The 14478-nt window shown below is 42.9% G+C and overlaps 1 protein-coding gene across 2 annotated transcripts in view; it reads left to right on the top strand.

Moving 5' to 3' along the window:
- Window positions 1–14478, top strand: part of MYO1D (myosin ID) — a 331053-nt gene that overhangs the window by 191796 nt on the left and 124779 nt on the right. For both annotated transcript variants that reach the window (XM_045773267.2, XM_087854617.1), the window contains exon 20: window positions 6592–6705. In XM_045773267.2, coding sequence (XP_045629223.2) covers window positions 6592–6705 — 114 coding nt within the window. The remainder of the gene's footprint in view (window positions 1–6591; window positions 6706–14478) is intronic.

A 14478-nucleotide genomic window follows, 5' to 3' on the forward strand; every position in this document is an offset into this window, starting at 1 on the left:
CAAGGTAAAGATGTCTGACCTGTTCTCATTAGAAATTACATTTTTATATAAAAAGGAATGTAATATTTCTAAACAGCCCTTCAGTAAAATTGCTGCTTTGAGGTTTTTGCCTTTTGGTTTCCAAGTTAACTCGTGGACACATCACAAAAAGGGAAGTACTGTCCACTTTACCACCATGGCTGGCCTCTTGTTTTTGACTCTTGTGTGACCCCGTGAAATTATGTAACGTGCTTTTCTTTTTTCATGCTCTCGTTCAACACACCTGTATTTCTGACGTGATTTTGCAGGCATGAGGAGCACTGCCTGTACTCATTACTCACGGTCCACTTTTAGATGCTCTCTAGTCTCCCTGCTCTAACACGGGTACACATGATTGGTGTCCTCCACCATGCTTTCACAAACCCGGGTCCTGTTGAATTCTGTATTCATGTGTTTTTAAAAAGGATTCCTTGTGTCTTCTGTGGGAAATGCTGGGTGAAGCAGTCAAATATGCCCTTTAAGTGCAGAATTCTCCTAGCCTTTCATGTGTTCATGGGTTACCAATATCCTCGGGGAGGCTGTGGTTTGCAGGGTTCCTCCAACCAACCCAACTTGGAACCCTTTCTTTCACAAAGCATCCCGTGAGGGTGGTGGTGTGCAGAACAACTTAGAAAAATGCGAACATAGGAGCTCTACAGTCACCTTGTTTCAAGCCTTCTGACAAGGGCCAAATCCCTTTTATGGCAAAAATCATTGCTATGTGAGGGTAAATAATTACTACGGAGAGTAGCCGTCAGTTTACCACATAGACTCTACTTTACTCTTAATTACAGATACCTTTTTTGTCAAGCTGAAGACTGAAAAATACGCGTTGGTTATAAAAGCAGTGTTTGGCAGATTGACGGATTTCTAAAACCGTGAGGCAGCAGCGGGGAGAAGATAGTTGAAAACCTAAATGTTAGTTTGCTCCCCTTTCTACAGCAGTGTACCTGCTGTGTCCTGTCTTACCTCTCCTCATGGAGTTGGCCGTGTATCCTCCCGGAGGTAACATGGTGTTCACGTTAGTCTCTACCTTCTTCGTTTGCATCTTGAAAATATGATCTGGGGAGCGGGGATGGGGGATATATTATCACAGGTGTGCCTTCTGTTTCGCTTAGGGGAGGGGTTTTTCTTTTTTTTTTTTTTTTTAAAGATTTTATTTATTTATTTGACAGAGATAGAGACAGCCAGAGAGAGAGGGAACACAAGCAGGGGGAGTGGGAGAGGAAGACGCAGGCTCCCAGCGGAGGAGCCCGATGTGGGGCTCGATCCCATAACACCGGGATCACGCCCTGAGCCGAAGGCAGACGCTTAACCGCTGTGCCACCTAGGCGCCCCGTGGGGAGGGGTTTTTCTGTTCTTCGTTGTTTTGCTTTGCTTTTGCTTCTAGTCACCGAGAAACAGGACTTTAGAGTTGTTCAGAAATTTTTTTGTGCTCAGTTTTGAGATAAATATTACCCAAATCTAAGATTGAAGCATCCCAATTAGCATGTAATTAATTTCTTCTTTATAAAATGTCCTGTGGTTAATTCTGCCTGTTAGGGAAAGATTTACCTGCAAATTGGGCGTTCTCTGACTCTCTCATGGAGTAGCACCCTGCAGAATCACACATATATTTTCTCCCAGTCCCGTTACCCAGATTTATTTTCTTTGTATTTATCTTTATATGAAATTGTTTTCACGTGTTAGTTTCCTACCTAGCTCAACCCCATCTACTTGTCTCGGATTCTCATAACCAACAGTTTCATATCATTCCTTGAATATCAGCAGCGGCTTATGCAGGGCTTGAAAATACACATTGCCATTTTGAAAAAAAAATTATCAAATTATTCAATTTAAGGAAATGCTTACCAGTGTAATTTTTTTTCTAATTGCAGCAATGTGCTGGATTTAAAAATGTCAGGAAAGATAAATCCAATCACATTTTTAGATGTCTGATTATAGAAAGACCCCTTTTCTCAATGAAAGTATGAATCTAAAAATTTTATACGGATAGTACGACCAAGTAATACAGTGTTGCAAGTACAGACACAAAGTTTTCTCCTAGCTCCACTCAGGACAGTTCCTCTGGCCTGTCAGCATCCTGTGTACAGAGTATTGTAGTGATGGCTGCCGGCAAAGGTCTCGACCTCCAGAAATATAGACTCTGAAGGAAAGTATTAACTCATGGAAAAGACTCTTTATGGGATAAAAGAAAATGTACAAGTAAATCTCAACAATTACAACCAGAAGAATAAATAATTCCAGATGAGCAATCCATGTGTTGTTGCTTTTTTTTTTTTTTTTAAGATTTTTATTTATCTGAGAGAGACAGAGAGCACGAGCAGAGGGAGGGGCAGAGCGAGAGGCAGGCTCTGAGCTGGGAGCCTGATACAGGGCTCGATCCCAGGACCCTGGAATCACAACCTGAGCTGAAGGCAGACACTGAACGGACTGAGCCACCCAGGCGCCCCACAATCCATGTGCTTTTATAGTGCCTGCTATGTTAGCGAGCTTTTTATTGAAGAGATAGCTTCCTGATAGTCTTCCAGCCTCAGAAAGAAGAAAGCAAGAGTCCCCACTTCCTCTTTCTTCAGTGCAGAAATGGACATTTTCCAAGACCAAACCGGGCAACAGGGACTTAATCTATTGACCAAAAGTGCTATCACTTGCCACTTGTGACATTTTCTCCACACATTATGCAACCTCCCCAGCGTGCTGCCGTGTTTTCCAGTCATCAACACTGATTGGCTTATGTGGGGAAGAGCACCTCTTGAAATTATCCTGTCGGATTAAAAGTGCTCTCAAGACCAACTGATCAGCAAGGGTGGAGGAAATGCTACAGGCTGCCCACTTCTGTCCTGGGTGCTGTGAGGTATAAGAAAAAGGCCATCAGATGATAATGACCTTCAAGAAACTTCCAGTCTGGCTGGAAGGCAGAATTCCTGTCTGGGAAGTAAGGCAGTAAATATCTGTCCCAGACATCTGAGATGTTTCGGTGGTTTGTGTATGTGCTGTATTGAGGGATAATTTGTATGCAAGTAGAGGCACGGATCTGTAGCGTAGAGTTCCGTGAGTTTTGAGGAGTGTGTACACCCATGTAAACCACAACCCAATCCCGATAGAGAACACTTCCATCACCTGACAGGCTCCCTCAGGCCCCTTCCCAGCCAAGCCCTCCCACCACCAAGGGTACCCACTCTTTGGACTGCCTTTACCATACGATAGTTTTGCTATTTCTTGATCTTCATTAAAAAAAAAAAAATTGGGGCGCCTGGGTGGTGCAGTCGTTAAGCGTCTGCCTTTGGCTCAGGGCGTGATCCCGGCGTTCTGGGATCGAGCCCCACATCAGGCTCCTCCACTGGGAGCCTGCTTCTTCCTCTCCTGCTCCCCCTGCTTGTGTTCCCTCTCTCGCTGGCTGTCTCTCTCTGTCCAATAAATAAATAAAATCTTTTTTAAAAAATAAAAAAATAAAAAATAAATCATACAGTTGAATATGAGATTTTTACTTCGTTTTCAAGTAAATTCACAAGTTATATTTGTCACTATTTTGGTAACCTATTTGTAGCTATTTTACAAGGGAAGCAGCTTTTTTTATATACCTCCAATTTTCAGATAACCTGTACAATCTTTTATAGTGACTGAGTTACTGAGCTCTGCATCCGTGAGGTTGTAGTCGATTATCACGAGATTCAGAAGTGGAATCAACGTTTTGTGCCAAACACGGCTTCAACTACAAGTTTAAAAACAGCGTGTTCTACACAGCTGTCTTATCGAGTATATTCATCACAAGCATCCATGGTCCGAAAACTACAGTGTCCTTGAAACTACTAAAACTTTGCAATTATTAAATGATAACTTCTGCCCTTTTAGTAAAGAAGCGTAGATAGTAACTAAATTTCACAATGAGAAGATACAGACTAAGGATAGATTTAACTTTATTGTCTTGGAATTTATAAACATCAGCAAACCTGCCCTGTCTTTCTTTCAAAAAAAAAAAAAGTGTTTGGGAGAAGATCCAGTGCTTTATGTTAGCAAAAGTGCTTAGACGACAGCTCGTCGTATTCCCAAGTATCCTGCTTTAGAAGAAAAACCCTGTGCCCTTTGGTTGTGATGTTCATGTCTTTGTTTCATTCTTAACTCTAGATGTATCTTATATAGTCACTCTACAACTGTGTAATAGGAAGTTAGAGGAAAGAGTGATCATTTTTTTACTTTAGAAATTTGGGCGGTTTTATAATAGAATGAGAATTTGAGCAATATCTTAAAATACAGAGAGGTAAAAAAGGAGAGTGGAAAATTGTCAACGTTTAAGAGCGAGCATAACATGAGGAAACCTGTCAGACAGGAGCAGAGCCCTTAAAGAAATAAAGTTTAAAAAGGAGAATAGGGGACGCCTGGGTGACTCAGCCGTTAAGCGTCTGCCTTCGGCTCAGGTCATGATCTCAGGGTCCTGGGATCGAGCCCCACATCGGGCTCCCTGCTCAGCAGGAAGCCTTCTTCTCCCGCTCCCTCTGCTTGTGTTCCCTCTCTTGCTGTGTCTCTCCTGTCAAATAAATAAAATCCTTAAAAAAAAAAAAAAAAGAATAGTGGGGCACGTGGCTAGCTCAGTTAGTAGAGCATGGGACTCTGAATCTCGGGATTGTGAGTTCGAGCCCCACATTGGGTGTAGAGATTCATAAATAAACAAATAAAATCTTTAAAATAAAAAAATAAAATAAATGAAAAGGTGGATAATGGCAGATAGAAAAACTCTTGAAAGTCAGATAAAGGAATCCTAGAATCTGAGTGGCAGGGGACCCTGGAAACCTCTAGTCTTTGTACTCAAAGCAGGAACCCCCTGTACCACGTCTACATCAGGGGGCCACCTAGCTTCCACTCGTGTCCTTTCTGTGGGGGGCATTTACTGCCTTTCTACGTGGCCCACTCTTGTTTTGGACAGTAGTAATTATAAGGCGTTCACACCATAGACACTAGGAAGGCACTGTCCATTTTCGAACATGTAGATTTTTTTTAAGATTTATTTCTTTTTGCCAGAGAGAGAAAGAGAGCAAGCACGAACGAAGGGGGAGGGGCAGAGGGAGAAGCAGACTCCCCGCTGAGCAGGGAGCCCGACGTGGGACTTGATCCCAGGACACCGGGATCATGACCTGAGCTGAAGGCAGACGCTTAACCAACTGAGCCACCCAGGCGCCTCTGAACATGTAGATTTAACGACATACTCATTATACTTGAGGGAATTCGGTCTGAAATACAGCTACGCACTGCATTAGGAAAGGGGCAGAATGAGTCGTTTCGGATAGGGCTTACGTCTTTTAGAGCTTGAGATACAATCACGTACCGTACCATTCACCATTTTCAGGTATACAAGTCATTGCCTTTTAGTGTATTCACAGAGTTGTAGACCCATTACCACAATCAGTTTTCAGAAAGAAACCTCCTACCCCTTAGCTGTCATCCTTCCAAACCTTCCATCTCCCCCAGCCCTAGGCAACCAATAACCTAACCAATAACCTAACCAATAACCTTTCTGTTTTCTGCAGACTTGCTTATTCTGGATATTACATGTAAATGACATCTTGCAATATGTGGTCCTGTGGGACCGGCTTCTTTTACTTAGCATCATGTTTCTAAGGCTCATCGTGTTATGGCATGCATCAATACTCGTTTCTTTTCGTTGACAGATTATATCCCATTGTGTGGATATATCCTGTTTTATTTATCCGTTCATCAGTTGATGGACGTTTGGGTTGTTCCTTCTTTTCCGCTATCATGATGAATGCTGCTGTGCACATTCATGCCCAGGTTTTTGTGTGGCTATGTCTTCAGTTCCCTTGTGTATATACCTATGAGTGGAATTTCTGGGTCATATGGTATTTCAGGATTTAACCACTTGAGGACCTGCCAGACTATTTTCCAAAGTGACTGCATCATTTTACAATCCCACCACTAGTGATGGGGTTCCAGTTTCTCCACATCCTGGCCCACATTTGTTATTATCTGTCTTTTTTATTATTGTCATTCTGGTGGGTGTAAAGTGGTATCTCACTGTGGTTCTGATTGGACATTTCTCTGGTGGCTCGTGGTGTCAAGCCTCTTTTCATGTGCTTATTGGCTATCTGTATATCTTCTCTGGAGAAACATCTGCTCAAATTCCTTACTCTTTTTGTTCTGTTCTGTTTTTTTATTATGGAGTTATATATTCTAGGTACAATATATATTCTATTCTTTTAGAGATACAAGTTCCTTATCAGAAGCGTGATGTGCAAGACATTTGCTGCTTCGTCTCTGGGTTGTCTTTTCATTTTCTTTATAATGTCTGGGTCACATGTGTTTAGTCCTTTAATTCTTATGTATTTTTCTTGTTTTGCCTGTGAAATTACGAAATTGTGAAATTTAAATTGTAGCACTCTCCAAATCTGGGAACTGTGAGTCCTTTTAGATCTCTGCTCACCCTGTAGAATGGCACGTACCTGTTAAAGACTGTGTCCCCACAACCAGCCATCTCGGCCCCTGGATAGATCACCTCCTGGTACAGAATTTGGTTTCATTCTTGATGAGCCATGGTGGCTTATTGGTTTGGTTTTCTTATAGGTGAATCGATTCAGTAAGGTGGAAGACCGAGCGATTTTTGTCACCGATCGTCACCTGTATAAGATGGACCCCACTAAACAGTACAAGGTGATGAAGACTATTCCTCTATACAACGTAAGTGTCCCCTGCTTCGTTCTGAATACAGGATCCTTAACCTGGTGTTCTTGCACCACTAATGGCTCAATAGACTGATCACTACAACCTTTGGGGCTTTAGGGAGCCCATGAATTCCTGAAATTTTATGCCTATCTTATGTTTTATACAAATGTACAATTTTCTATAAGAAGGATCCAGGCGCGCCTGGCTGGCTCAGTCGGTAGAGTGTGACTTGATCTTGGGGTCGTGAGTTCAAGCCACACATTGGGTATGGAGAGAACTAAAAAAGAAGAAGAAGAAGGAGGAGGAGGAGGAGGGGGAGGGGGAGGGGGAGGAGGAGGAGGAGGAGAAGAAAGAGGAGAAAGAGGGGCAGGGGGAGGAGGAGGAAGAGGAGGATCCAGAGTTTCCAATAGATTAATGAAGGCATTTTAAAAAACAAGCATAACAGGGCGCCTGGGTGGCACAGCAGTTAAGCGTCTGCCTTCGGCTCAGGGCATGATCCTGGCGTTATGGGATCGAGCCCCGCATCAGGCTCCTCCGCTATGAGCCTGCTTCTCCCTCTCCCACTGCTTGTGTTCCGTCTCTCGCTGGCTGTCTCTATCTCTGTCAAATAAATAGATAGAATCTTTAAAAAATTAAAAAAAAAAACAAGCATAAGGACTCTGCATTCTACGTGACCTTTCTCTCTTCCTAATCCTACTTACTGCTTAAATGCTGTGGCACATAATGTATTTTCTTGCTTGTTTTCATAGGGAAATGGAATTAGGTAGAAAAACAGTAGAGAATTACTTCATGAAAACATTACCTTTCTTTCAGATGTAAAATTTATGCTGTTTCCAGAAGTTCTTTTCACCAATATATTTTGCTTCTGATCTAAACTTACTCAGTTGTCCTCCACGGGATTTTCAAGTTCTGTAATCATTTCTCATTCGAAATACGAAATTTGGTGGATATCTCCTTGAATCTCAATATGAGATTTTTTTTTTTTTTAATTTTTCTCCTGCTGTATGTGGCCTGCTTTACAAGTGACTGTCTGTTCTGATTCTTCAGAAGGATCCTGCTGACTACGAGATCTTTTCGAGTGTCAGGTGATTTTTCTGTCTGCTAGTTCCTAAGGAGGAGGTCTGTTTGTCCAATAATAGAATCTATGCGGAGTATCATTTAAAGATTATTTTAAATCCTTTTGGTCTCTGCAAAAGGGAATAGGAAACATATTGTTTTGTGGTTCTGTGTTGTTAAATCAGGAGTCCTGTTGGTTGTGAGGGACAAAGAAGACAGACTATTCCTGGCTTTGCTAAGTGATTTAGACTATCACTGTCGGGTTGATTATGGGGTTGAGATTTGTCCCCATTACACCCCCCCCACCCTGTACACACACATGCATCCTTCTCCGTTTCAATACAAAGGCTAATGGATTGCAGCTAAGAAGAAAATGATATTCTAAGACATTCTTGATTGTATATAGTCTTCTTAGCAAACACTTGTAATCTCACATATCAATCATCGTTTAAGCCTAATAAATGCAATCTTAAAGTAGGAGATGAAGGAAGATACGAGAGAAAATCAGATTTTGTCAAAGTCAAATGAAGTGTGGAACCAAACAAAAAATAAATTGTGGCCTGTGTTTTATTTCTTTACCTCCTGTTAAAGGGAGATGAGTCAAAGCACTTGATACAAATTCAGTAAGTAGCTAAACACCTCTTTGAACTGAAGTTACTTTCCCAAACTACCATCCTTGCTCATGGTGACTGGTGTGTATTTATAGTCACAGCCCCCCTTTGCCAGCAGCATCATTGTTAATGTTATAACTACTATCATCTAGTGTAAAAATTAATGATGTGTAACAATGGCAGTAAAGGTAAAACATGTCAAAAGAATGGGTACACACATCACAGATGCTATCGGTACCCTGCCCATGTCCCCCTGTACTCCCTTATCATTTCTTCCATCAGCCAACATCCTTGTCAGAAGGCTGCCCGTAGGCTGCCAGAACCCACTTTGCCTGCAGTCGCCCACAGCAGTAGCTGATTTAACAGTGGGTACAGTTGGCCGTCTTCCCATCCCCGAACCACCTCCCCACGCCCTTGCCAGTGTCCCTGCACCTCCCAGATCACTTCTGCGTGTTTATCAGCCTTTATCTCGGGGTCTGCTTTTGGTAGGCACCAACCTTGGAGGAGGGGCTGCCTCTAGAAGGGACCAGGTTGAATGGGATAGGGAACTTCCAACCATATCTATAAAACTGTTTTTGAGTCTGAAACAAATATGGCAAAATATTAAGTGTTGATAATGAAAACATGAGTCTTCGTTGTTTTATTCTTTATACTTGTTGCATGGTCAGAGTATTTTGAAATTAAAGGTTAAGACAAGGAACTCTTTAAAAAACGATGATGCTAATAAGACTAATGCAGAAAGTGGGAAGGAGGAAGGAGATGATGTGCGTATTTCGCCATGTTGAGTTTCAGGCACTGGTGAAACGTGGAAGTATACGTTCCACCATTAAATTGGAAGTCTAATATTATAGAGGGGGAAAGAATTCAGCACTTAGGATAAAAATTTAAGAGCGGGTCCGCGTATAATTGGAGGCTAAAATTATGAGTCTAGAGAGAGAAAGGGGGCAGATGATTCGAGAACATTCCCTGTTAAATGGTGGGGAAAGAATCGCTGAAGGAAATGGAGTAAGAAGGAAATCTCTCAATGGGCCTCCATTTGCTCCTCTCTTTCATGTGCTGAATGAGCTGTAGTTTCCCTTCAGTTCCATAGATTATGAATTATTCTAGGAAAGAAAAGAACTATAGGAATGTTGTGTTTCAGAATCAATTTGGAAAGTTTTCAGAAGTGAGAGTAATCGGTAAGAACAGACAGCTGAGGGTCCCACACTCCTCCTTCTGCACAGGCTCCTTTCCTGTCTCACTTGAGCTTTTCTGGCTCTAAGGAACAGATTGTGACCATACACTCTCTTGAGTAATGTTTTGTTTTTAATGAGGATACACATGGTAGTAAGGGAAAAGAATCTCAAGAAGACCCAGGAAATGCTACCATTCAGCATGTAAGGCAGCTCCTTGGGACCGCGTTATCCTGGAGCCCCCTCAGCAAATGAGTGCTTGGAGAGTCTGAGTTCCTGCCATGTTCTTGGGCTCTGCTTCTCTCTGAGTTTCTTCTTCCTAATAGTCACCAGCCTTGCCAGACAGCACAGGCTAGCGCTAGGCTGGGGTCTACATCAGCCAACCCAGTAAACCACTGGAGTGTCATCCTGCAATGACATATTGAACAGTCTCCAGGTGAGTCCTCCCCATAGCAACCAATTCTGCATGATCCACATTGGTACTGCAGTTCCTTGGCAAGGACTTGTTAATCTGTGTATCCTCTTCCCTGACTTTTCCTGGGATAGCACGGATGATGACTGCAGTTCGTTTAGGGCGTGACTGATCTCTTGCCTCTACGGGTCTTTGACTACTGTCCTTAGGCTCAAATCATCTTTGGAGCTTGGTCAGAGATCGCACTGGGGTGGGTCATCAGGAGAGAACTGCTTCAAATAGGCATCCTTGGGTCCTTGGACTCTTCCCACCTACTCCTATTCCAATCTCCAGGATTCCAGTCTTTGTCAAACAGGACCTAAATCGTGCTCATGGATGCCCATCCTGGGTGAGAGTTTCAGTGACGCTATCGTTTGGCTAATCAGCTTCTAAACCTGGGCTTCACCAGTGCTTTTTGACAGAATGTGTTTCCCTAACTGCTTCCAGCCAGCAACATGGGACCAATATTTGTTGTTTTCCTAATGCACCGTAAAAAGTACTCAACCAATTTACTATCTTTACTCCTCCCAACCCATTGACCTTGTATAAAGCAGTAGCACCTCAGTGCCCCAGGCACTTAACTCTAATGGGCACATCAGCCAGCCTCCAGGGGTTCGGCTGTGATAGGGTAAGTGACTGCTTGCTCCCTACAGACCGAGGCTCTGCATGCTGGGTGGAGAGCTCCTCTTCCTTGTTGACGGGCGGCAAGTGGGGGGCACAGCCCATCTGAGAGTAGTTTCTGGCGGCATCCTCGTGCTCATTTCTTTCTGCTAGACCTTGAGGTGCAATGAACAGAGACTTCAGGAGACTCTAGTAATGGGGAATTACGCCGGAGTTAGAACGGCGGAGCAGGAATTACCTTCATTTGGGGTTTCAGACAGCTATAACCAGATTGTCTTGTTCCAACCTTTACAATCTCAGTAACTAAACTCTTCATTCACTGATTACTGAGGACTCATTATGTGCCAGACATACAGGTATTGTGGAAGTGTCAACACAGTCAAAATTTCTGCCCTTATGGAACTTCAGTGGGGAGCAGAGGCGTCTACGTTTATGTGTGTATGTGTCTATATATGTGTATGTACGCATGTGTGCATATACACGCACACACATCATGTAATTCATTAGGGGGGGATAAGGGAAGAAATAGAGTAGGGAAGGAAGATAGAGGATGTGAGGGGTGTTGTAATTTCAAATAGGGTGACCAGGCCTCACTGAGCAGTTGACATTAAGCAGAGACTTGAAGGAGCTAAGGAATGAGCCATGTGTCTACTTGGAGGGAAAGTATTTGGGGCACAAGGAACAGCAAAGACACAGAGACATGAGCAGGGAGGAAAGAAAGAGCCTTCTGGGGGCTGGAAATGACCAGCTCCGTAGCTTGAGCTGGTAGTGGTTACACTTATGTATACATGGGTTCCAGTTCATCAGGCAGTTCCCTTGAGATTTGTGCACTCTGTTGAACGCATGTTATGTATACCTCCGTAAAGGGGGAGGAAAAAGGAAGAAAGCTTTCTGTGGAGGATAGAGGAGGGAGAGTAAGCCAAAGAGAAAGGTGAAGTAAGCAAGGCAGGTGACCACTGAAGCCCAGGGGAGATTTGGACACACGATAATACTCAAGTCGTTACCGTACAGCCTGTGAAACACACACAGTTCCGTTCGCTTTCTCCTCTGTCTAAAGAAGAGTACACCCCACTCCCTTGAACTTGGAGAGGCAGCCCTCCGCTGTTCTTCAGGGGAGAAAAAGCCACTGAGCCAGTGTGGGCGCCTGATTTCAGGGAAGCCAGTGACCTCAGGGACGGCCTGGGGTGAAAGCTCTAAAACTGTACCTCTGTTACATACCCTCTGTGTTCCTCAGACTGATCAGATGGGCTTTTTCTCATTTTTTCCAAGGTCAGTTTTTCTAGAGACCTATTTTATTGATTTCATGATCTTTTCATTGACCGCTGCTCTTGTTTTTCCTTCTCCAGTCTCTAGATTTACTCTATTGGTTCTTTTTCTAGCTTTTTGAGCTGAGGGATTAACTGCTCTCATTTTTATTTTTTATTTTATTTTATTTTTTTAAAGATTTTATTTATTTATTTATTTATTTATTTATTTATTTATTTATTTATTTATTTATTTGACAAAGAGAGAGAGCACAAGTACAGGAAGCAGCAGGCGGAGGCAGAAGGGGAAGCAGACTCCCTTTTGAGTAAGGAGCCTGATGTGGGGCTCGATCCCAGGAGTCTGGGATCATGACCTGAGCCGAAAGCAGACGCTTAACTGACTGAGCCACCCAGGCACCCCTGCTCTCATTTTTAAATTTTCGTTTTTAAAAATGCATCGAAGTCTACAAATTTGTGTTTAGAAATGGTTTGAACTAAACTTCACATGTCATAATATGTCGTACTGTCCTTATTCAATTCTAATTATTTTGTCATTTCCATCGTGAGTTCCTCTTTAAGCCATGGGTGGTTTAATGGCATGTTTTCGAGTTATCACGTATATGGTAATGTATGGTATGTGTGTATGTGTTTTCTTATAGGAGGGAGGGAAGTCCACAGACTTTAAGTTCAGTGATTGCTTGTGAGACAATCTGTTTCATCCATATCTTAACGTCTGCAACACCACATGAAACTGTTACCTGTAGTCAGCATTCTACTGCACTGGCAGTATCCCTAATATTATTTTTTAAAGATAAGAATTCATCAGATCATTATCTGTTGTATTGTTCTGATCAGTTTCTGTTAATTTAAAAGCAAAACATGTTGCAGAATTAAAAACAGCATTTAGGGGCACCTGGGTGGCTCAGTCGGTTGAGCATCTGACTCTTGTTTTGCATACATTTTCTCTGGACAGATACCCGGGAGTGAAACTGTAGTAGATAATTCCAGGTTTCCAAAGCAGTTGCTCTGGTTTACAGCTCCACCAACAACGTGTGACAGTTCCAGGTGCTCCCATCCCCTCCCCAATACCAGCTGCTGACAGTCTTTTCAGTGTCCACTATTTTGGTAGGGACGTGGTAGTTACACATGGTGGGGGCTTTTTCCAGCTTTCTTGAGCTATAAATGACATATAACATTGTTCGCATGTAAAGTGTACAACGGGCGGATTTGATACATATTGCAAAATGATCACTGCCACAGCATTAGCCAAAAGCTCCATCACGTCACAGAATTACCAGTTCTTTTTTGTGGTGAGAGTATTTAAGGTCTGCTCACTTAGCAGCTTTCAAGTATATAATACAGTATTATGAGCTGTCATCACCATTGCGGTACAGTAGTTCCCTAGAACTTACTCATCTTACAACTGGAAGTTTGTGCCCTTTGTCCAACATCTCCCATTTCCCCTACTCTCCAGCCACTGGTAACCACCACTCCACTCTGTTTCTATGAGTTCGGCTGTTTAGGATTCCACATGTAAGTGAGATCAAAAGCATTTCTTTCTCTGGTTTATTTCACCGGGCATGATGCCCTCAAGGTCCATCCTACTCGTTGCAAATGGCAGGATTTCCTTCCTTCTCGTGGCTGAATAATCTTCCATCACGTGGATATGCCACTTCTTTATCCGTTCATTTGTTGACAGATACGGATTGTGTTTTTTATTTGCATTGCCTTACTCTAAGAAGGTCTAGCACCTTTTTGTGTGTTTATGGGTCATTTGGACGCCTCTTGAGAAATGCCTGTTTAAATCTCTTGCCCATTTTTCTATTCAGTTGTCTTTTAAAAATTGATTTCTAGTTCTTTCTATAGTCTGCATAAAGTGCCCTTTGGCCGTTAAAGGCGTTGCAGATACTTTCTCCGACTCTGTGACTTCACTTTTCATTCTTTGAGTGGTGTCTTGGAACAAAACGTTTTCTGTTAAGGGAGCGCAACTTATCATTTTTTTCCTTTGAAGTTGATGCGGTTTTGTTTTTGCTTAAGGAATCATTCCCTATCCCAGGGCCATGGAGGTATTCTGGTGTCGTCTGTGCACTCCACTGCTTTACCTTTCACATCGACATCCACAGTCCACCTAGAATTGACTTTTGTGTCTGTGTGAGGCCATAGCCCTGCGTTCATGGTTCCCCACGTGGGTACACGGCTGGCCTGGCACCACACATCCATACCCAGATCCTTTGCCTTCAATTTCACCTTCCTCCCAACGTAATGTTCTCATTAGCTGCATCCACGTGAATGGGAAGAGAGCCGAGCATGGTAGTAAAGCAGATCTCATCAGAAGCAACAACTTAACATTTACTCATTTTCTTTGTCAAACGGTCAGATTCCTCTGAGGGTCTGACAGGTTCAGAAGTGAATGAAGCCTGTACCCTGTCATGGGGCAGTCACCACTCCACTGTGGTCTGCGTGGCCATGCCTGAGTCCAGTATGCCAAGTCTTTGGATTCACGGAGAAAAAGCTGAAGTCTGTATTTTACGTAAGTCTCCTGACTAAATGCCATGAAAGTCAAATAAAACACATCTGGAGGCCCTGGTTATCCCACAGGTCACCTGTTAGCTACTCCTATTAAAAAAAAGATC

The sequence above is a fragment of the Ursus americanus genome, chromosome 23 (genome assembly GCF_024610735.1).
Source record: "Ursus americanus isolate L20-20 chromosome 23, mUrsAme1.1.p, whole genome shotgun sequence".
Taxonomy (NCBI): Eukaryota; Metazoa; Chordata; class Mammalia; order Carnivora; family Ursidae; genus Ursus; species Ursus americanus.